Below are 22218 nucleotides of genomic sequence, written 5' to 3'. Positions count from 1 at the left end.
AAAATTTCCAAAAAATGTATGATGTTAAAATATAGCAGTGGAATTTTTTTTTTAATTTTTGCCTTGATACTTTCTAAATAGAAGGCAATTGATATGTGACATTGCCATAAATTACTTATTTTAGTTGAAGATAAATAATATATTATTATAACATCTCACTTAATTCATGGTGTGCGGCCGTAAAATTTTCGCCGTGCTTCATCGGATTCTATTTTCGTCATAATTTACCTGTTTTTTTGCAAAATTATGTTTTTATAAATTGTCTTACCAGATAGATAATTTTTTTATATATTTATGAAATATATAATATAATCTGCCACGTGTAGTTTATCGAGAATAGCTAGTTATATTCAGAGAAATGATTTTTCAAACGTATCCATATGGATAAGCTGGCGTTTAAGAGGTTGATATCCTCCTATTACTGAAAATTATTTATTTATTTTAAAATAGATGCGCCAACAGACCTTTAGAATAAAATTACTAAAAAATAAAGAAAGGATTAAATATATGTTTTCGTTTATTCATATTCTAACAAAGGACAGCTTAACACTTAACAAAACATTAACCCTCGCGATTCCCAATTTAACAATGCTTCTCAATAGGTTGGGTACCCTTGACATCCCCTAAAGAATATCTCTGAATCAATGTTTACCTCTCAAAGCATATTTACCGTTTTCTGTTAAGAACATAAATATAAAAGAATGCAACAACCTAATCCTGCAAAGATCTGAGCATATACATAGTTAGTTTTAAGAGTTGTCAATATTATCTGTTCATTATGAATAAAACTCTAAATAATACCTTATTCTGACAGTGCAATGCATGCATGTACATGCACCTATCATCTGTTCACCGAGAAGAGATCTGTGCCACATGATGGCAATTAAAACTAACCTATCTTGTTGAAATAATAATACCTAACTTGTATGCCTGTAGATATTGTGCAATAGAAGATAATCCATTCCTCTTGTGATTACTTTTGCCTGCACCATCATTAATTACTCCTAAGGCATCCTCGGTGAACAGAGTACGGATCTGTAACTGGATTATGCTTATTCAACGTAGAACACGAGTACCTTATCTCTTTTCACCATCCGTTCCATTCGTTCAACATAAATGTAAGCATTTTCTGTTTAGGCCTTCAATGTTGATTGTGAAGATGAATGAACCACAGAAAACTAGAAATCAGAGAATTTATTAATATATCTTACCTACTAATCCACTAATCACCACTAGAGTATACTCATCAATGATAATAATATGTAAATATAAATTGCCCAAGAATGCCTTTTTCGTTTTTGGTGTATTTTCAATCACTTTTGTGTAATAGGTATAAAATTTTATTTTTAATATTTATGAGTAAATAATATTTCTTGTTTAAAATGATGTACCTACTAGTTCTGTTTATGACTTTTTAAAAATTTACATGTTAATATAATGTACAGTGAAGTGTTTTTTTGTTTATAAACCTGATTATAATAAATCAAATGTTTTTAATACTACCTGTAAATTACTGATTTATCAACTACACGTTACTAAAATTTCCTAGTTAATTTTGTGCATGGAATTCAGACAAACTACATTATATAATAATTGTATAGTATATAACAGAAACACTTGTGACAGTTGCTGGAATACACAGAGGACTAACCAACAATAATAAAGCCTGGTGACTGGTAAAACAGTCAGCTCTAGCAAGCTAGACGGCGGTAAACTAACTGACTTTGTAAGAGATAAACCAACCTGTCGGTGTACTTGGCTTTGTGCTCGAGTCTAGGCATGTGGCAGTCTACTGAATTAGACATACAAATACCGGCCAATTATAGAGCTTGATTTTGGTCTTTCAAATAGTAAAAATAACAATAGTTGTTGGATAATCGAGAGACAGATTACTGAAAGAGTACTGTATATCTTATTATATATACAGTACTCTTACTGATACTCGTGTGAAGTGAATGTGCTATGTGAACTCAACCAGAACTAACCTGTTTGTCTGTTAACCTCTTATTTGGTTTGCAGCCACCAATTTGAATTACTGTAGTAGGTTACCAAGGTACTTGTGTATCCAATGCATACACAATCATGTGTATTTAATCAAGTAGGTGTTATCGAAGCACCTCACCGTACAAGTACATTAATATATGTGTATATTATCTTCAATGAAGCTGTTAACACTTGGCCTAGAGTGCTACTGGTTCAATCTTTGGTACTTATAAGTTAGACATAATAAGATTTGTTGGTTAACTCAGTACATCATTGTATTATTGTGTCAAATATATTAATAAACTTCTAAATCATATACAATCTCTTTTTATTTACAATTTGTATCGATATACTATGAACTCAACACTAGACCATTCTTTCTGCTTCAATCCTTTATGAACAATGGCAGGTAATCTAGAATGCTTGGGTCAGCCGTTGGCGCTTCAAATGTAGTTTATTCCTACGCAGTGATGAAAGTTTATTAATAATTGTAATTAAAATGCCTCAATGATGTATTATGCACTTTGTCCTTCAAGAATGCGTGTACATAGGTTTCCAAGTGATGAACAATTCAATGCCTCAATGTTGTATTGTGCATTTACGCCCCTCGATAATGTGTGGACATAGGTTTCCAAGTGATAAAAAATTCATCAAAAATTATAAAAATTAAAATTAACAAAATATAATATTTAATCCATCATATTAGATGCCTCTCAAATATGCTCTAATCTTAAGGCTGGCTTTACATTTATAAGTAAAATTTACGACTTACATAAGTTGATAAGTTTTCTTTTTCTTTTTTTACTTTTTTTTTTTTACAGGAGCGTTTACATATGCATCCAACTCATGGTAATTAATGCTCACGGAAGTTGTTCAGATATTTGAACTCACTCAAGTGCTCACAGCAACCGCTACACCAGTAATTTTATTGCGGTAAGATGTATTCTTGTAAACAACGATTTGCTGCTGTCAAATCTACACGATTTTGTCAATAAAGACAAAAATGCCCAAACAAAGTGTTGCAATAGAAGTTGGCTTAAGAGAAACGATTCTCCATGAGCCTTTGTTCCGTTAACGGCACAATTGAATACGATTCTTTCATTTTATCCGAATTGAAGGACAGTCAAATGACAGCAACCGACTTCAAATTCAAATTATAAACAGAAACACTGTGATTAGAAAGGATTGGAATGATAATCAAAAAGAAAGATGCTCATTTTTAGAAAGCTTTTTCCACCTGAAAAATAAATTATATCTCTTCGCTTTTTGAAAAAATTTTCATTATGTTTACATTCATTTTCTTAGGTTGCTTGAGCTTATTTTTTATGCTTATCCACTTATCCTAATCAGATTTTAGTTCAAATAATAAAAAAAGTAGTTTTTTAATCGTAAGCTCTGAGATGACTGTAAGTTCGCGTGGACGCTATTAGACCTATCAAAAACTTACGCCTCTTACAACTTCTGTTACTTGCTTTAATTTACAGTGTCGTTTACATTGGTAATTTTGCAATAAGTCACTTACGTAAGCGATTTACGAGAAAAACTTATATGTGTAAAGGCAGCCTAAGTACAGTCTAATTTGAGCAAAACGATATTTTAATAGCAATAAATAAGCACAATTACACCACTCTCCAAACATGAGTAACCTCACCTTTCAACGTCTGAAAGTTTTATGTCTGTTATACCCCACCAATATAAAATAAAAAGCAAAACTTATTTCTCATCTTACTCGGTTAAAAGTATATATATATGTAGATACATACATTAATAATAGAACAATCTTAAATAGGTTGAGGTTATAAACAAAATAAGTCTTCCCTTTTCCGGATTACTTTTGCATTTTTTTTTCTCAATCTATTTTTTAATAACTCCTGCACTCCAACTTAGGGTTGACCTGTGCAAGCACAATTGGAGCGCTGATTTGCCAAGGAGTAAAAGTGCTGATAACACCTAATCCAGCATTCTTGAGGTTTTTACTAGAACCAGGTGCCGTTTGGCACAGTTCTTTAAATGCCTTATAATCCTTAAATCATATCACAGCTGTCGTATCCTGCAAATGACCTCTGACCACCCTGGCGCCATCTGCTTTCGAGCTTTCCAGATTACCTACCATTTCAGATTTCAGCAATCGGTAGAGAAAATGACAAATAAACAGAAATTCGTTTTGATTGACGGGGATGGATCAGAATGCCAGATATCTCCCTGCATTTTCATTAAACTTATGAAATCTTCAGTAATCCTTATATCATTTAAAACAATTCAATCTCTCTTAGATAACACTGATATGACCGTGTAAAATTATCCTCGCTAGCCAAGGTCAAGCTTCTACCCAAACCACTGTTCAAGTGTCTCCAGATGTTCAGACATCATTACGAAACATGTCTGATATACATATGCAACAACAAATGACTTGGCAGCAACGGAAATTTTCTTTTTTTTTAATTGTCTTAACACTGCGAAGGCAATCAAATCTTCTCAGGGAAAATTAATTTACTGGTGAATGTTGCTACAAAAAGTATTTGTAATGTTTAGAAAGTACTAGCTGTGTACCTGGCATTGCTTGACTTTTCTGTATTTCTCTATATAATATGTATGTATTATATGTATAAACATTTTGGAAGAAATTCTATAACTGATTGTGAAAGCCATATCAAATTTCGTTGCGTAGTTTAGAAGAACTAAGCGCACAGACAGACAGACGATGATGGTGACTTTATTTTTTAATTCTACTAACTGACGTGTACCCAGCGTTGCTCGACTTTTCTCTACTTTCTATAAATTCAATATCCATGTATTATATATATAAACCTTCCGGAAGAAATTCTCTAACTGATAGTGAAAACCTTATCCAACTCCGTTGCGTAGTTTAGAAGAACTAAGCGTACAAACAGACAGACGCGGATAGTGACTTTGTTCCAGAGATAATAGAGATTTACACCTATTATCTCAGATAATATTGTCTATATTTCCGTGTACCACAAGAGCATAGCCCAAATATATAAGACAAAATAATACAAAAACACGATCTCCAGCAATAATTACACCAAACATTTACATATAAACTTTTTTTTTAAATCGTCAAGTTCAAAATTATGATAGTTTTGTTAACGGGTAGGTGGTGAACAGAGACGCGCATGTTATCTAAGGGAATGAGAAGGAAGTATTATAATAATATTGCCCCAATATTGGTAGCCAAGCGAACTCACCAATAAGACAGCAATACATGAACATGTTGGGCTAAATGGGCAGCTTCATGAGCACATCCCCATGCAGGCGAGTGGTCTCATAGGTGTAGTTAGACAGTTCACATGCTAGCTAACCGCAAGCGCCGTGAGGACAGGCGCACGGGGGGAACGAGTTCACTAGGCATATAGTGGTCTGCAGTTAGGCAGCCAGTGCTTTCACACGCTAGACCAACTGGCAGACTACATCCTGACATTACAGGAGCATTTCTGTACTTGTGGATAGTACCTGTTCGGCAGACATGCATACGTCCTGTGATGTCATGCTCGCCTGTTAGTATGTACTAGGCTTATAGGATAATTAGCATTTAATGTGGGTTTATTACGAACATGTTTGGGCACAGTCAATCTGTATTTTGTAATGTTTGTTTACAATGTTCAATGAATCTTGCAAGGCTATATTATATGTACGGTTTATTGAAATAGGATATTATTTATGCTAATATTAGTGTCATAGTTTTTGAGTGGAAGGACTAAATGAAACTAAAAGTTGTTATTTTAGATTTAGTTGTACCAGAGTAATGCACTATTAATATGTATTCAATAAAATACCACAATATATAAATGACCGGACGAATACGAAATTATTACATATATTTAATTTTTTACACACAATTATCTTTAATATACATAACGGCAGTTTAATAAAAACTACGGCACTAGAATCTGTGTGCATGATGATTTCTATTACGTTTCAACATGTTACTGTAGGATCTTACATACTTGTAATAATATAAGTTAGACGGACGATTTACTGCATGGCCGGTTTCATTCAAAACTTGTTTTTGGATTTGAGGACAAAATACCTTTTTTATTTATTCAAAAAGTGTAGCAAATGTTTATTAGGGTTCAGAGATATATTATTTATTTTTGTTTTAGATTATAAAATATAGGGCATTAAAGATTTCGTTTTTTGATGATTTTAGAGGTAACTCTGGAAATTATTTATGAGTGCATGTAATTATTCAAAAAAATAACTTTTTCTTCTACATGTAAATGTGAGAACATAAAATAAAAATTCTTAAAAAAGTTTTTTTTACGGTCAATATTTATAATTTAATGCTGTTTTAAAACTTTTAAATTTTTTAATATTTCATCATATTTACAAAGTAGATAGTGTTGAATTATTTTTTTTAAATAATTACCATTAACTCACAAAAAATTACCAAAATTTGCCCGCCTCTACAATCATAATTACCATTAACTCGCAAATAATTACCAAAGTTGCCCGCCCCTACAATCATAATTACCATCTCACAAATATAAATTCCAAAGTTATCCGCCCCTAGAATCATAATTACCATTAACTCACAAATAATTACCAAAGTTGCCCACCCCTACAATCATCATAACCATTAACTCACAAATAATTACCAAAGTTGCCCGCCCCTACAATCATAATTACCATTAACTCACAAATAATTACCAAAGTTATCCACCCCTACAATCATAATTACCATTAACTCACAAATAATTACCAAAGTTATCCACCCCTACAATCATAATTACCATTAACTCACAAATAATTACCAAAGTTATCCACCCCTACAATCATAATTACCATTAACTCGCAAATAATTACCAAAGTTGCCCGCCCCTACAATCATAATTACCATCTCACAAATATAAATTCCAAAGTTATCCGCCCCTAGAATCATAATTACCATTAACTCACAAATAATTACCAAAGTTGCCCACCCCTACAATCATCATAACCATTAACTCACAAATAATTACCAAAGTTGCCCACCCCTACAATCATAATTACCATTAACTCACAAATAATTACCAAAGTTGCCCACCCCTACAATCATCATAACCATTAACTCACAAATAATTACCAAAGTTGCCCGCCCCTACAATCATAATTACCATTAACTCACAAATAATTACCAAAGTTATCCACCCCTACAATCATAATTACCATTAACTCACAAATAATTACCAAAGTTATCCACCCCTACAATCATAATTACCATTAACTCACAAATAATTACCAAAGTTATCCACCCCTACAATCATAATTACCATTAACTCGCAAATAATTACCAAAGTTGCCCGCCCCTACAATCATAATTACCATCTCACAAATATAAATTCCAAAGTTATCCGCCCCTAGAATCATAATTACCATTAACTCACAAATAATTACCAAAGTTGCCCACCCCTACAATCATCATAACCATTAACTCACAAATAATTACCAAAGTTGCCCACCCCTACAATCATAATTACCATTAACTCACAAATAATTACCAAAGTTGCCCACCCCTACAATCATCATAACCATTAACTCACAAATAATTACCAAAGTTGCCCGCCCCTACAATCATAATTACCATTAACTCACAAATAATTACCAAAGTTATCCACCCCTACAATCATAATTACCATTAACTCACAAATAATTACCAAAGTTATCCACCCCTACAATCATAATTACCATTAACTCACAAATAATTACCAAAGTTATCCACCCCTACAATCATAATTACCATTAACTCGCAAATAATTACCAAAGTTGCCCGCCCCTACAATCATAATTACCATCTCACAAATATAAATTCCAAAGTTATCCGCCCCTAGAATCATAATTACCATTAACTCACAAATAATTACCAAAGTTGCCCACCCCTACAATCATCATAACCATTAACTCACAAATAATTACCAAAGTTGCCCACCCCTACAATCATAATTACCATTAACTCACAAATAATTACCAAAGTTGCCCACCCCTACAATCATCATAACCATTAACTCACAAATAATTACCAAAGTTGCCCGCCCCTACAATCATAATTACCATTAACTCACAAATAATTACCAAAGTTGCCCGCTCCTACAATCACGAGAAATTGAATTCTTTAATGGACTTTATTTTATAATTTAAAACAAAAATAAATAAATTTCCTCTGAACCATAAAGAAAGATCATTTGGGTATTTTGGCCTCAGATTCAACATAACATTTTGCATAAAATAGACTGTGCAGCCAGTCTATGTAATTACGTATTTTTGTCAGATATGATGATTGAAAACATATTACGTATAATACAGAAAGTGTTTGTTATTCACAAAATTGTAGAGTTATGTAGTATGTGGTACTATTGTAATGTTGTAATGTGAACCCAGTGCCAGTGCTAGTGTAGTATTACGCAGACTATTTGTGCATCTGCTTCGATACCTGGCAGCAGTAGATATCATTTCATAAACAATTTCTTGGACATTTCAGATTCCAGCAGTCGGTAGGTGGACTGGAAGAGAAAGTGAAAAATAAACAGATATTCGTTTTGGTTGACGAGGACGGATCAGAGAGCCAAATATCTCCATACATTTCCACTAAACTTGTAACACTTTCAAACAGAAAACACTTCCACGCTTGTTTCAATTGCCATAAAATTTTCTTTAATCCTTTCTTATATGCAAATCATTTAAAGCACTGTAATCTCTCTGCAACATCCACTGATTTCGCTGACGATGTTAAATTATCCACACTAGTCAAGCTTCCACAAAAATCACAATTCAAGTGTCTCAAATGTAAGATATTGTTTCCCTCTGAAGAGGTCCTGCTAACTCATTATAAAACATGTCTGATATATAACTGTGTGGAGTGCAATAAACAGTTTGCCAGCGATGGAACACTAAAGATTCACTTTTTGACTAAACATTGCGAGGGCAACCAAAATCTTCTCAGGAAACATGACTTTACTTGTGAATCTTGTTCCAAAGAGTATTTGGAAAGCTTAGAAAGCATTTATGCCTATTATCCTAAATATAATAAAATAATGTGCAACAATTGCAAAATGTCCATTCCTTCCTTGGACACGCATCTTATTCCTAAAAAAGCTCCATCTAGTCTGGCCGTTAGTATTAGATTGCCAAAAACGTTGAAAGCAAAAGAGCTTTCTATTGAGAATCTTTTCTCCGACAGCGACACCTCTGTAGCAGGGAGTATTCCCGAGCCAATGTCAGAGCCAGATATTCCCAGCTTCGTGGCCGATATTCCGAAGCGTGAAAGGCCCAGGAAAACTTCTAAAAGATTGAAGAAAAAGTTAGCTTCGTCACGCATAAAAAAAAACGCCACCTCTACTTCTAATGCATTGCATCAATATGAAAACCAAATAGATGCATTGTTTGAAGGTATTACTTCTAAAGTATTCAAAACTGGTCATTATTGTAGAGTTTGTGAATCCAAATATAGAAGCATTAGATTCCTTAAGAGTCATTACAGTAAGTCTCATTCCTTGGATATATTGTTAACTAGTCCTTTAACTCAAGCCTGTTTGTATTGTAAATATAAATCTTCCAGTTTAGAAGAAATAGTAAAACACATATATGAGAAACATACTCCATTTGTCAAATGTAAACATTGCGATCTCTTATTTAGTTCTGTCCAAGAAAGAAATGATCACAAGAAAGCTTGTCACCCCGGCGTCTCCAAGTGCAGATACTGCTCCGTTATATTCCATACCAAAGAACAAAAAAAGAAGCACTTGTCCTGGCACCTAACCGAGGAAGATGTCAAATGTGAAAGTTGCAACAAAGTGTTTGTCGGAATTAGAAAATTAAAAATTCACCAAGTTCACCATAAACTGAAGCTCAACACCAGCAAAGGACTCTGCGTCCATTGTGGAAAAGTTGTGAATAATTTATCCCGCCATACAAGCAGATCACATCAGAAGAAGCTCTGTCTGACTTGCGGGAAACTTCTATCGGAGAGCGTATATCAATATCACAAAAATGTACTTCATAAGAACTTCAAAGACACTTCCGTTCAATGTTCCACTTGTGGCGAGATGCAGAAGAGTTACAAGCATTATCACTATCACCGGAGAATGGTTCACGAGAAGCACCTCTTTGTGAACTGCCCGACTTGTCCGAGGAGATTTCCTTTCCCCAGCTACTTAAAGAAACATACAGAGACATGCCGCGGAAAGAAAAGAAATAAGTTAAAGTCGGAACACATCAACGGTCCGAACAAATGTGACACTTGCGGGGAATCATTCAGTACCGAGAATATACTGATGAAACACTTGCGAAAACAGCATGGAAAGGTAGTGCGTAGATTTGCTTGTCGCCATTGCCCAGACATGTTCATCAGGAACGATGCTCGAATCTCTCACGAACGCATCCATACGGGAGAGCGTCCGTACAGCTGCAGCGTGTGCGGCCAGCGCTTCCGCCAGATTACTGACTGCAAGCGACACGAAGACCGCCATTCTGGGAAAACTGTCCCTCGCCCTAAGAAGGTGAAGAAAGTCCCGCCGGCTGAAAGAATTCTAGAAGAAGTTAGTGAAGATTTGGGATATTATGTTGAATACGAATCCAAGCTAGAAAAGCCCAATGTCACAACTAAATACGAAAAAATAAACAAAAGTATTACCCAATAGGTTTATACAAACATTATAATTAGGCCAGCCAGAGAAAATTACTTCAATAATCCATTGCTTCCTTTTTAGTGAACTTATTGCTATAAAGCAAGGCTGCCCAACCTTTTTAACAGTTGGGCGAAATTGACGATTTTGAATCACTGGCGGGCCACTGAATACCTGACGGTTCCTATTTCCATGGGGGGGGGGGGTTGTTAGAGAATTTCTATAAAACATAATTCCCCACAAAAAAAATTCAAAATGAGTGCTCCCCACTTTGAAATCCATGAGGAGGGGGGGGTTGTTACGGAACTTCGCTGAGAAAAAATTCCGCGCTCCCAAAAACATCATATTTGATTCCCCACAACAAACAATTTTTCGAATTCCATGGGGGGGGGTGGCTACAAGATTCCATTTCGGACGCAAAAAATATTATATCAAAAACCGGTGTATTTTTGTTTAAAAAGTAAGTTCAACAGGTTAGATTTTTTCGTCGCTGATTCTCGTTCTGAGTAGCCTAAATAGCGATAAATCGCCTTCGTTGGCAACACTGGTGACCGCGCGCAAGCTGTATTGTTTGTTTTACCGCGGGCCCGCGACACTCTTTCAAGTTTTTTGAAAATGGTTCACGCGGGCCACTTATAATTCGTTCGCGGGCCACATTGTGGCCCGCGGGCCTGGGGTTGGGCAGCCTTGCTATAAAACAAAAGCATTTTAATTGTGGAAATGCTTTTATTTAGCAGGTTTGAATAATTGTTGCAGAAGCTACCCCCTGGTAGTCCCAAATCTTCTTCTGTTTTCTAAACAAATGCACTCGAATTTGCAATATGTTCTTGCCATTGTTCCAAATTTCAAATACTTTTCCAGCAAGGTGATAGTTAGGGATAGGTAGGAACTGGATAAATTACACCCGGTAGGAACTGTTATAGTATATTCTCATTTCAAAACCAAACACAATGTTTGCCATATGAGCCGGAGAAAATAATTCCTTCTAGGTGGAAGTTAATTAAAACTCTAGAAAAATAAATAAATTGATGTAACCTTAACAACAATGTAATGTAGAATGTGAAAAATGTAACAAACATTCCTTTATTATAACATTTAGATTCTAGGTTATAATGTAGTATTATGAAATAAATTAATAATTAAAATTTACATTCATTATTTATTCCCACTTGATATGAAAAGAATTGTGAATCTTATTTTAATATATATTTTTTAAATAAGATAAGTCAGATGATAGATATAATAAGCAGAGATGTGCTTTATTTCAAATAAATCCATTTCAAATGGAAATGCAAAATGCAAAATGGGTATTTTCCATTTTGCATTTTAAATGCTTTTCTAAAAACCATTTTGCATTTTAAATGCTTTTCTCAATACATTTTCCATTTTAAATGCTTTTTTGCAACATTCTTCCTATTATCTCCACTCCTCTTTTTTTCATAAGCCCCAAATATCAGTCGGTCCTCAACCTCGCCATGAGAGATAATTTCCATTTATCAAGTTGCTCCCTGGTAGGAGCCCTGGCAATTGAGTGATACCATTACAAAAAATAATACTGATTCAAATAGGTACTGAACATGGGGCCATGACGCTGTAATATTAAATGTTAGATAGCAGTTTCTATGTTTTTACGTTGGCAACATTAGTCCCGCGCAAATTTTTTGTGGTTTTGTAATCCGTAATCGTGGTGTTTTTGGATTTACCATCATGTAATATGTTTGTTCTACATTGATGTCCATTATTAAATGACAAAATTGTTTAAAAATTCTATAATTATTTTGATTGCTTGACCTGAGAAACCATTTTGCATTTTCAATGCATTTTGAAAATAGGTATTTTGCATTTTGCATTTGAAATGCTTTTCTAAAAACCATTTTGCATTTTGCATTTTCAAATGGAAAAGTTTTGACCCATTTCCATTTTGCATTTCAAATGGTTTTGGGTACCCATTTTGCACATCTCTGATAATAAGTACTATCTCGGCTTGTAACATTCGGAATCGGGCGGAATCACGCACTCCTTATGCAGATGGCGATAAGGTTGAAATTCTCGCTTGTTTTGATTATTGCTAAAAAACATCGCAAAGAAGTTCAGGAACAAATATTAAAATGTTTTGCTATCATAATCTAAAGAAGTTAATTTTCCACCTTATACAAAAGCCAAAACCGAAATGGGGTTCGTAAGTAAGAGATTGGTACGTAAGCTTATGTGAGGCCAAGTCTACTGGCAACATTTATTTAAAGCATCTATAATGTTCGTAAGTGATTGGATGTTCAAGCCAAAACCACAATATGATTGTGCATTATTTGGCAGTACATCACTTAAATAGTAGGGAACATAATAGGGAGTAGGTTGTTTGTAAATACGAGCAGGTTCCATTTCTTGATGAATTTCTCTCTATATTACTGGTACGTTTTCCAGCCTCTAGCATAATATGTGTAATACGCAGAATACCAACACATCTGCAGCTATGGTATTGTTACCTAGGCAATATAATATTTTATTTTATTTCATGAAACATTTCTTGGATATTTCAGATCCTGGAAGTCGGTAGATGAACTTGACAACAAAATGAAAGACAATAGAAAGTTCACTTTGGTGGATGAAGACGGATCGGAAAGCCAAATTTCATTCTTCATTTCCACAAAACTTCTGGCCCGTATTAATAAAAAGCATTTCCAAGCGTGTTTCAAGTGCAGGAAAGTGTTTTGCCGGCGCTTTTTATTCAATATTCACAAACAGCAATGCCGAGAAAATCATCAGTCAGTCAGTCCCGAAACCCCCAGCGTGGTTCCTCCTCCAGCTTCCCGCTCCCGGCACACCCATAGCCGTAGTTTAGTCAATTGTTTAAGTTGTAAGAAGCAATTCATTAGCGAGGGAACTCTCAAAGTTCACATTTTGCGTAAACATTGCTCCAGCATCAAAAGCATCCAAAAACAGAAACAACAGTTCAATTGTGAAACATGTTCAACAACTTTCCTAGAAAATTTAGACTCTTTGATAAAGAGTTACCGAATCTACAACAAGATTTCTTGCCGCAATTGTAAATCAGTTTCAGCATTAGACAAAACGGAATTCATAACAAAAGAACATCTTTCGCAATTGAAAGCGCTCCCTTTAAAGAAGCCAATCACAACACTAATTGAAATGGATGATGCAAATGCTCTACAAATTCATGAAAGGAAAATAGACAGTTTATTTGAATTGAAGTCAGTTGAATCTTTATTGACACAAAACGTCTGTGATATTTGTGGTTTGGCACATAAAGATTTAAAATCACTCATATCTCATCAGAAGAGATTTCACAAACTTCATTGCCTATTGGTTCATCCTACCAAGCTGTTGTGCGTGTCTTGTCCTAATTACACATGCCGATTCTGGAAAACAGTCAATAGGCACTTGTACGATGAACATTGTCCATCCTTTGAATCTGAGCTCCACTTCCAAACACTGGCCCCTGCCAGCAATGCTCCCTCAGAGCTCTTCGAGTGCTCCAACTGCCCGGCTACATTTCTCTCTTCCACGGAGAATGCTGAACATAAGGATTGGCATCTCAACACAGAACCCCTTAAGTGTCAAGTCTGCAGTAGTATCTACATTGGCCAAAAAAAGCTCAATATGCACATGCATTATCATAAGCGAAAGCAATCGGGTCCCGCCCTGTGCTCCCGCTGCGGAGTTCTGTGCAACTCGGCGCAGGACTTAACCGTCCATATTAATAAAGATCATCAATTAAATACGGACAAAAAACTCTGTCAGGATTGTGGTAAACTGCTTTCCATCAAAAACTACAAACACCATCGGGAAACATTCCATAGCGGAGGGTCGCGTCCCGAGCCGAATATCCAGTGCCACGACTGCGGGAAGATCTATAAAGATGAGCGAGCTTTGTATCAGCACTACCGACGAAGCCACCAGCCGCATCTCCACGTACAGTGTGAGAAGTGCACGCAGACATTTGCCTTTGGGAGTTTACTGAGAAGGCACTTGCCCAAGTGTCGGGGTAGGAAGTTGGCGCAAACTAAATTACATTGTTACCAATGCTCCAAACCTTTCTATTCAGAGAAGAGGCTTCGGCATCACAGGGAAATACATCACGGCGCAGTTGAGCGCAGGTTTAACTGTCAGTACTGCCAGGCCCCGTTCAGGCGGAAAGACGCGTGGGTGGCTCACGAGCGCATCCACACGGGGGAGCGCCCCTTCGCGTGTCCACTCTGCTCAGAGACTTTTAGAACCTTCACAGATTGCAAGCGACACGAGGATAGACACACCGAACCTAGCTGAACATAATAGTGAACCACAAACCGAATGACCAATTTATTGTGAATGATTTTTAATCTGGTGACATTGTATATATTTAATATACATACTTGTTTTAGATCTATTACCAACAAACTCAACCTATAGGGACCGAGTCGAATCACGTGCAGTGTCAAAAATCATCCCTGTAGTACGAAGGTAGGGTTGAGCTTAACCCCTCCGACTTTTCGCGAACTTGAAGCTAAGATGTCTTTACCGAAATGTCAATTTCACGAAAACGTTGTGTTATTACCGCCTCACAATCAAAGCTCTATAAATGAAACATTACTGAACGGAGCCGAATAAAAAAAACTGTTTTAGAAAGGTTACAAAATAGGCTTTCAAATTGTTGTATCATAAATAAATATTAACATTTGTAAATATTTAAATTTAGAATTGAAACATGAAAAAATTGTAAAAATGACTCACCTGTAATGTTTTATGTAAAAACGATACTAAAATCACGGATAATGTAAAAAAAAAACACTTATTTCATCGTACAAATGTACAATAAACAATTCTGTCACTTCACTTTTTGACCATTTCATACAAAATATATTTTTAAAGAAATAATTAAACTTGCGAGGCGGGTCGGCACGTCAAACGGCTTTCTTGGCGTCGTTTTACGATTTGGCGGGTAAAATTTGCTTCCACTGAGTAGGTCTTTTTACGGGTTTCTATGGATAACTTTGAATAGAGATGTGAAGCTTCATTCAATACGAATATTCTACTTTTTGTTTTAGGGATGTCACTAGAAGAATAACGGAGTTATGACGATTTTTGTGGAAACACACGCGTTGACGTGTAAACACGCTTATTGTACTTGACTGCTATCGTTATTTTATCGTGTATATCTGCTTACGTTGCTGACCGGTTAAGCAGTTTTCATACTATGTATATTAAAATAAATAAACATTTTTACTCTTACAAAATATTAAAGAAACTCAGCTAAAACCAAATAATTTAATAATGGCAAGTGGGATACTGTTTCTGTTTCTGAAGGTGGGGTGAAAGCATTCCGGACTGACAAAGAAACAATTCTTTTTGCTTTTATTTCTCAACGTAATCTTCACAAAGACTAATACATTAATTAAAACAGTGCTCTAACACAGTTATCCGCCGAGCTTATAAAAATACAACAAATAAAAAAATACGAATACTCCCAATGACTTCCTCTTTGCTCTGAAATTTTTGTCCTCTGAGCAATGTTTTGAGCTTAGGGAATAGATGCTAGTCGCTGGGTGCTAAATCTAGCAATAAGGCTATAGGAGAAGCAATTTGAAGTTTAAATCATTGTTTTTAGCCATCGCCACAACTGAAGTGTGTGCTGGTGCATTGTCATGGTGAAACAAGATTTTTTTTATAAGATGAGTTGCTTTCTTTTTACTTCATCGCTCAAACGTTGCAGTAAGTTTTCGTAGTTCTCTCCATTGATAGTTTTACCCTTTCGGAGGTAAACAATAAACAGAATTCGTTTTGTATCCCAGAAAACAGTTACCATAACCTAGCAAAATTGTTTTTGCCTTCTTTGGGGTGGGTTCGCCTGGTCCTGTCCATTGTTTTGACCGTCGTTTACTTTCAGAAGTATAGTGATGGATCCAAGTCTCATCAACAATCAAGTTATGAATCAACACAAAAATTAGCTTAATAATCGCGGCACCCACCTAGCGCATAGCTTTTCCATACCTATAATGGTTATGTAAAATATTGCACACTATTTTATGGATTTTATCGATTATTTCCGGAGCTGTGTTATCAATGCTCCTGCAACCTTTCGTAAATTCAGAAACCCACTGCTTTATGGAGAAGTCCCAGAAATGGAGTTAAACCTCTCAAATAGAAGTATTTTATAACTGCACGCTTTACCAATTTTTCCATTTTCACGAAAATGACAAATGCGTTTTCTTCAAAAGGGTGTGTCAAACATATACTAACAGAGCTACTGACCTGAAATTTGGTATGCAGGCTAGTGAAAAATGTGTCAGGCCAGAAACTTCTCACCCCACCCTTGTAGATAGCAACAAACATTTATGTGTCAGGCCAGAAACATCTCACCCCACCCTTGTAGATAGCAACAAACATCTATGTGTCAGGCCAGAAACTTCTCACCCCACCCTTGTAGATAGCAACATCTATGTGTCAGGCCAGAAACTTCTCACCCCACCCTCGTAGATAGCCACAAACAGCATTTTATAGAAACTTCAAGTTTGGAGAAAAAGTTTCCATTCTTATTTCTTTTAGAAAAACTGGTTCGGAAAAACCTGCTGCCCTTACTTATATTTATAGGTTCTGACAAAGGTCATTAAATGTTTTATCAGTTTTTATTTTCTTTCTGTTCTTTCTGAGAAAATACTTAAACCTGGAGAGAATTTAGATTTTCAAAATTTTTTTTAGACGACCGGGAATTTGTGTGTTAGTCCCGAGTCGAGTCGAAACTCGCTTCCCACTGCCCAGCTTCTGGGAAATGCTGAAGTAGGGTATTGTCTACATGCTCTTCTCAATGAATTTATTTACATATAAAAATGTTTGTTTTGCTAAATGTTTTTATGTGTCTCGTTAGGCTCGTTGTGGGGTTTCAATCATTCTATTCCATATTAACTTTCATCGTGTATATTTTTAGTAATTTTAATGATGCCACAATTTAAAAAGGATAATTAATTTTTTTAAACTCTACATGTGCATAATAACGACCATGTATCGGCTGATGGAAAACTTGTAACTTGTTCTTAAATATACTAATAACGCTATGTATCAGCCGGAATTCGAATAAATAAATTGATAATAAAGACGTAAATTATTATGCATGCGAAGCTAACAACACAGTTACAGTAACGACGGCAGTCCCGGGTCAACAAAACTAAATGTTTGTATTTTACGAACAATGATTTTAATGCTGAGAGTCATTTAGTTATATGTACATCATTATTTTTGTCATACGATAATATAAATATGAATTATATTTCTACAAATGCGTCAAGCTTTGTGTTTCTCATTCATCAAATTGTAGAGTTATTTAGTATCTATGTTGTTATGTTGTAATGTGAACTCAGTACTAGACCATTAGCCATCATAGACTATTTATGCATCTGCTTCAATCCCTGGAAGCAGTAGATGTCATTTCATAAACAATTTCTTGGACATTTCAGATTCCAGCAGTCGGTAGGTGGACTGGATGCGGAAATGACAAATAAACAGAAATTCATTTTGGTTGACCAGGATGGATCAGAGAGCCAAATATCTCCATACATTTCCACTAAACTTGTAACACTTTCAAACAGAAAACACTTCCACGTATGTTGCAAATGCCATAAAATATTCTGTAATCCTTTCTTATATACAAATCATTTAAAGCAATGTCTCTCTTCAACATCCACTGATTTCGCTGATGATGTTAAATACTCCGCATTAGACAAGCTTCCACAAAAACCACAGTTCAAGTGTCTAAAATGTAAGACATTGTTTCCTGCTGAGGAGATTCTGCTGACTCATTATAAAGCATGTCTGATATATAACTGTGTGGAGTGCAATAAACAGTTTGCCAGCGAGGGAACATTAAAAATTCACTTTCTTACCAAACACTGCGAAGGTAAACAAAACCTCCGCAGGAAACATGACTTTACTTGTGAATCATGTTCCAAAGAGTATTTGGAAAGTTTGGAAAGTATTTATTCCTATTATCCCAGATACAAAAAAATTATGTGTAATAATTGCAAACTGTCAATTCCCTCCTGGGACAAACACATAAGTCCTGTAAAAGTCACATGTGCTCCAGACTTGAAGCTTTCTGCTGACAATCTATCTTCTGACAGCGACACCTCCGTAGCGGGAAGTCTGCCCCAGCCCGAGTCGGAGCCCGAGCTCGAGTCAGAACCTGAGCCAGAGCCCGAGCCGAGGCGAGGGAAGCGTCGGAGTGTTTCCAAAAAAGTAAAGACCATAGGTCTATCAACAAAAGTAAAGACTGTAGGTCGATTACCGAAAATAAAGACTGTAGGTCTATCACCAAAAGCAAAGACTGTAGATCTATCACCAATTCAAAAAAACGCCACTCCTACTTCTAATGCGCTGCTTCAGCATGAAAGTAAGATAGACGAATTGTTTAAAGTTGTTTCTTTAAAGGACTTCAGCACTGGTAAATGTTGTCAAATTTGTGAAACCAAATGTAGAAATGTTAAATTGCTTAAAAGTCATTACAATAAGTCTCATTCCTTGAATAGCTTGTTGACTTGTCCTTTAACTCAAGCCTGTTCGTATTGTAAATCTAAATCTTCAAGTTTTGAAATAATAGTAAGACACTTGTATGACAAGCATTCCCCACGTAAATGTAAACATTGCGACCTCTTATTTTGTACTGTCCAAGAGAGGGTTAATCACGCGGAAGCTTGTCACCCCGGCGTCTGCAGGTACTGCGCAATTATATTCCATTCCAAAGAACAGAAGGAGATACACCTGTCCTGGCATCTCTCCGAGGAAGATGTCAAATGTGAAACTTGCGACAAAGAGTTCAAGGGAATAAGAAAATTAAAACTACACCAAGTTCACCATAAACTAAAGCTTAACAACACTAAAGGACTCTGCGTCCATTGTGGGAAGGTTGCAAATAATCTGTCCCGACATATAATCAGAGCACATCAGAAGAAACTCTGTCTGACTTGCGGGAAACTTCTATCTGAGAGTGCATATCAATATCACAGAAATGTACTTCATAAGAACTTCAAAGACACTTCGGTACAATGCGCTATTTGCGGTGAAACGCAGAAGAGCTATAAGCATTATCACTATCACCGGAGAATGGTTCACGAGCAGCACCTGTTTGTGGACTGCCCGACGTGTCCGAGGAAATTTCCTTTCCCCAGCTACTTAAAGAAACACACAGAGACGTGCCGCGGTAAGAAACGAATTAAATTAAAGTCTAGTAATGGTCCAAACAAATGTGACGTTTGTGGGGAATCATTCAGTACGGAAAATAATCTGATGATACACTTGCGAAAACAGCATGGGAAGGTGGTACGTCGGTTTGCCTGTCGTCATTGCCCGGACATGTTCTTCAGGAATGACACTCGCATCGCCCACGAGCGCATCCACACGGGAGAGCGTCCCTTCAGCTGCAGCGTGTGTGGCCAGCGCTTCCGCCAGATGCCGGACTGCAAGCGCCACGAAGACCGTCATTCTGGGGCAACTGTCCCTCGCCCCAAAAGGGTCAAGAAAAACCCACCGGCTGCGAGAGTTCTGGAAGAAGTTAGCCAGGATTTGGGATATTATGTTGAGTATGATCCAAACTAGAAAAACCAACAAACCTACTAAATTTTAAACATTTCCTGATGATATACGATCATTTGAAGGGCTTTATAGCTTTATAAGATAACATTTATTTACGGATTCACAGCAACGTTTTTAATTATTTGTGAATTGAATTTTTGTTTAAATAAATATTTTAGATTTTGTGTATCTCGGTTAGCTTCATATTTTCTTTTTAATTACTAGGTGCATTTTTTTACTACCGCTATTTCTTTCTTGATTTTTAAAAAGCATGTAATATTGTGTACATAAATATGTATAAATAAGAGTGAGAATGTATGTATTGAAAAGAAAATAGTATACAATATGTCAAATATAAAATAATAATTATAATGTATATCAAATAATAACAATAAGATGGATATCATGTTCTGTAGTTATAGGTATCATCCATTCTGTATTGTAGAAGCACTCAAGCTGGAGAATACTCTTACCGAGTCTTTTCTCACTTGTACCTATACAGAATATGCACATACGGAGAGGTAGAAGGCATATTGTAGTGTTAGAATCGGTGACCGGGTATCTCATCATAATGACAGTCCAACACACCTACAAAAAGTGATATAAAGTCATGAAAAGTGTTGGAACAAAAACTAGGTTACATAGGTAACTATTTAACCTAGTTTTTGTTTCATCACTTTTAATCACTCTGTATCACTTTTTAAAAGTATGTTTAATTGTCATTTTGATGAAATATCATGGAACCATTGTACTAATTTTAGTATCACCTGTTACTTAATTATAATGTTTGCTAAATCTACTGTATGTTTACCTCATAAGACTTTACTTTATATTTGATTTCATATGCTTCTCCAATTGGAGGTTGGATAACACACGGCTGTTATCATGCTAAATGATTTGTGTAAAAGCCCAATTGGGAGTAAAATAAATATGTACATACATAGATTAGAAGTCGAAAAAAATATCTTAATTTTGATGTAATCAAAAATACACTGTCTTACATGCTTCTACTAACTTTTATGCGGGTATCTATATCATAATATTTCTTGTACTCTCTGGAGTTCCCCAGGGCTCAAATTTTGGATCACTCTTCTTCTCTATTTTTATTAATGATATTGCAGATATTATTCTGCATTCCAGGTCACTTCTTTTCGCTGATGACCTACGACTATTCTAAGAAATACAAACTTTAGAAGACGTTGAATTGTTGACGGGAGTAAAAGGAATTGGATTGAGTTCAAGGTTTCTTTCTTTCGCAGGGGCCTGTCATACTTGGTTTTACCGATAAACTATGAACGCCCAAAGTTTAAAACGTTTCTCCACTATAAAGGATCTATTTTCTATTGATATAGTGTTTGATAGTTGGTTTACATTTCACGCTAATATTGAAATGATCTGTAGTAACTTCATGGAGAATGCTGGGTTTTGCCCTATGCACTGCGAGGAATTTTAGAAACATCCGGTTTCTCATAATGCTGTACAACGCATCGGGTCGGTGGTTTTGATCCCGCACCAGGTGAAGTATTCCCTCACGTTGGAGAAGGTTTAGAAGAAATGTGGGAGATTTCTGTACCTGAGGGAGTATGACTACTACCCATACTACTAACTTTCTCTTGGGTATGCTCGGAACGAACCATCTAAGGGTCAGAAGGAATGACATTGCTGAACATTCCTTGGGACCGATTCGTGGATGGTTTGAAAGCTCGACTATCATGGGGAGAATTCATTTCTATGCTCTGGATGGTTATATCCATCACCGATAGCATAGATTGTTGTATCTGTTGACCTGCAGGACTAGCTTGTCAATTGTCATGCCGGTTGGGAAAGCACTCTTGTGGTTAAATAGAAACACTTAGATTTTTACATATTTTGCATCAATGAAGTTGATTTTAAATAGCAAGTTTTTTTCTGCTCTTATAAAATCCGCTTTTTATAAATATCCATTTATTTTTCTCTCACTTGTTTATTTATATAGTTTGTATGTACACTGTTTATTAATGTAATCCTTAAAATTGTAATGTTTTTAAAAATAATAAATAATTGAATTGAATCACTTAAGTTG

The 22218-nt window shown here is 35.7% G+C and overlaps 1 protein-coding gene across 2 annotated transcripts in view; it reads left to right on the top strand.

Moving 5' to 3' along the window:
• Nucleotides 1–22218, top strand: part of LOC149417127 (uncharacterized) — a 95937-nt gene that overhangs the window by 59191 nt on the left and 14528 nt on the right. The window contains exon 6 of one of the 2 annotated variants that reach the window (XM_089641233.1): nt 18047–22155. The exons of the other annotated variant lie outside the window; for it this stretch is intronic. Coding sequence (XP_089497359.1) covers nt 18047–20180 — 2134 coding nt within the window. The 3' untranslated portion in view covers nt 20181–22155. Of the gene's footprint in view, nt 1–18046; nt 22156–22218 lie in introns of those variants that run through there. 2 annotated transcript variants of the gene reach the window in all.

Source organism: Hesperophylax consimilis, chromosome 16, assembly GCF_061612785.1.
Source record: "Hesperophylax consimilis isolate HC1 chromosome 16, BYU_Hcon_1.0, whole genome shotgun sequence".
Taxonomy (NCBI): Eukaryota; Metazoa; Arthropoda; class Insecta; order Trichoptera; family Limnephilidae; genus Hesperophylax; species Hesperophylax consimilis.
This window is presented reverse-complemented; position numbering and strand designations above follow the sequence as displayed.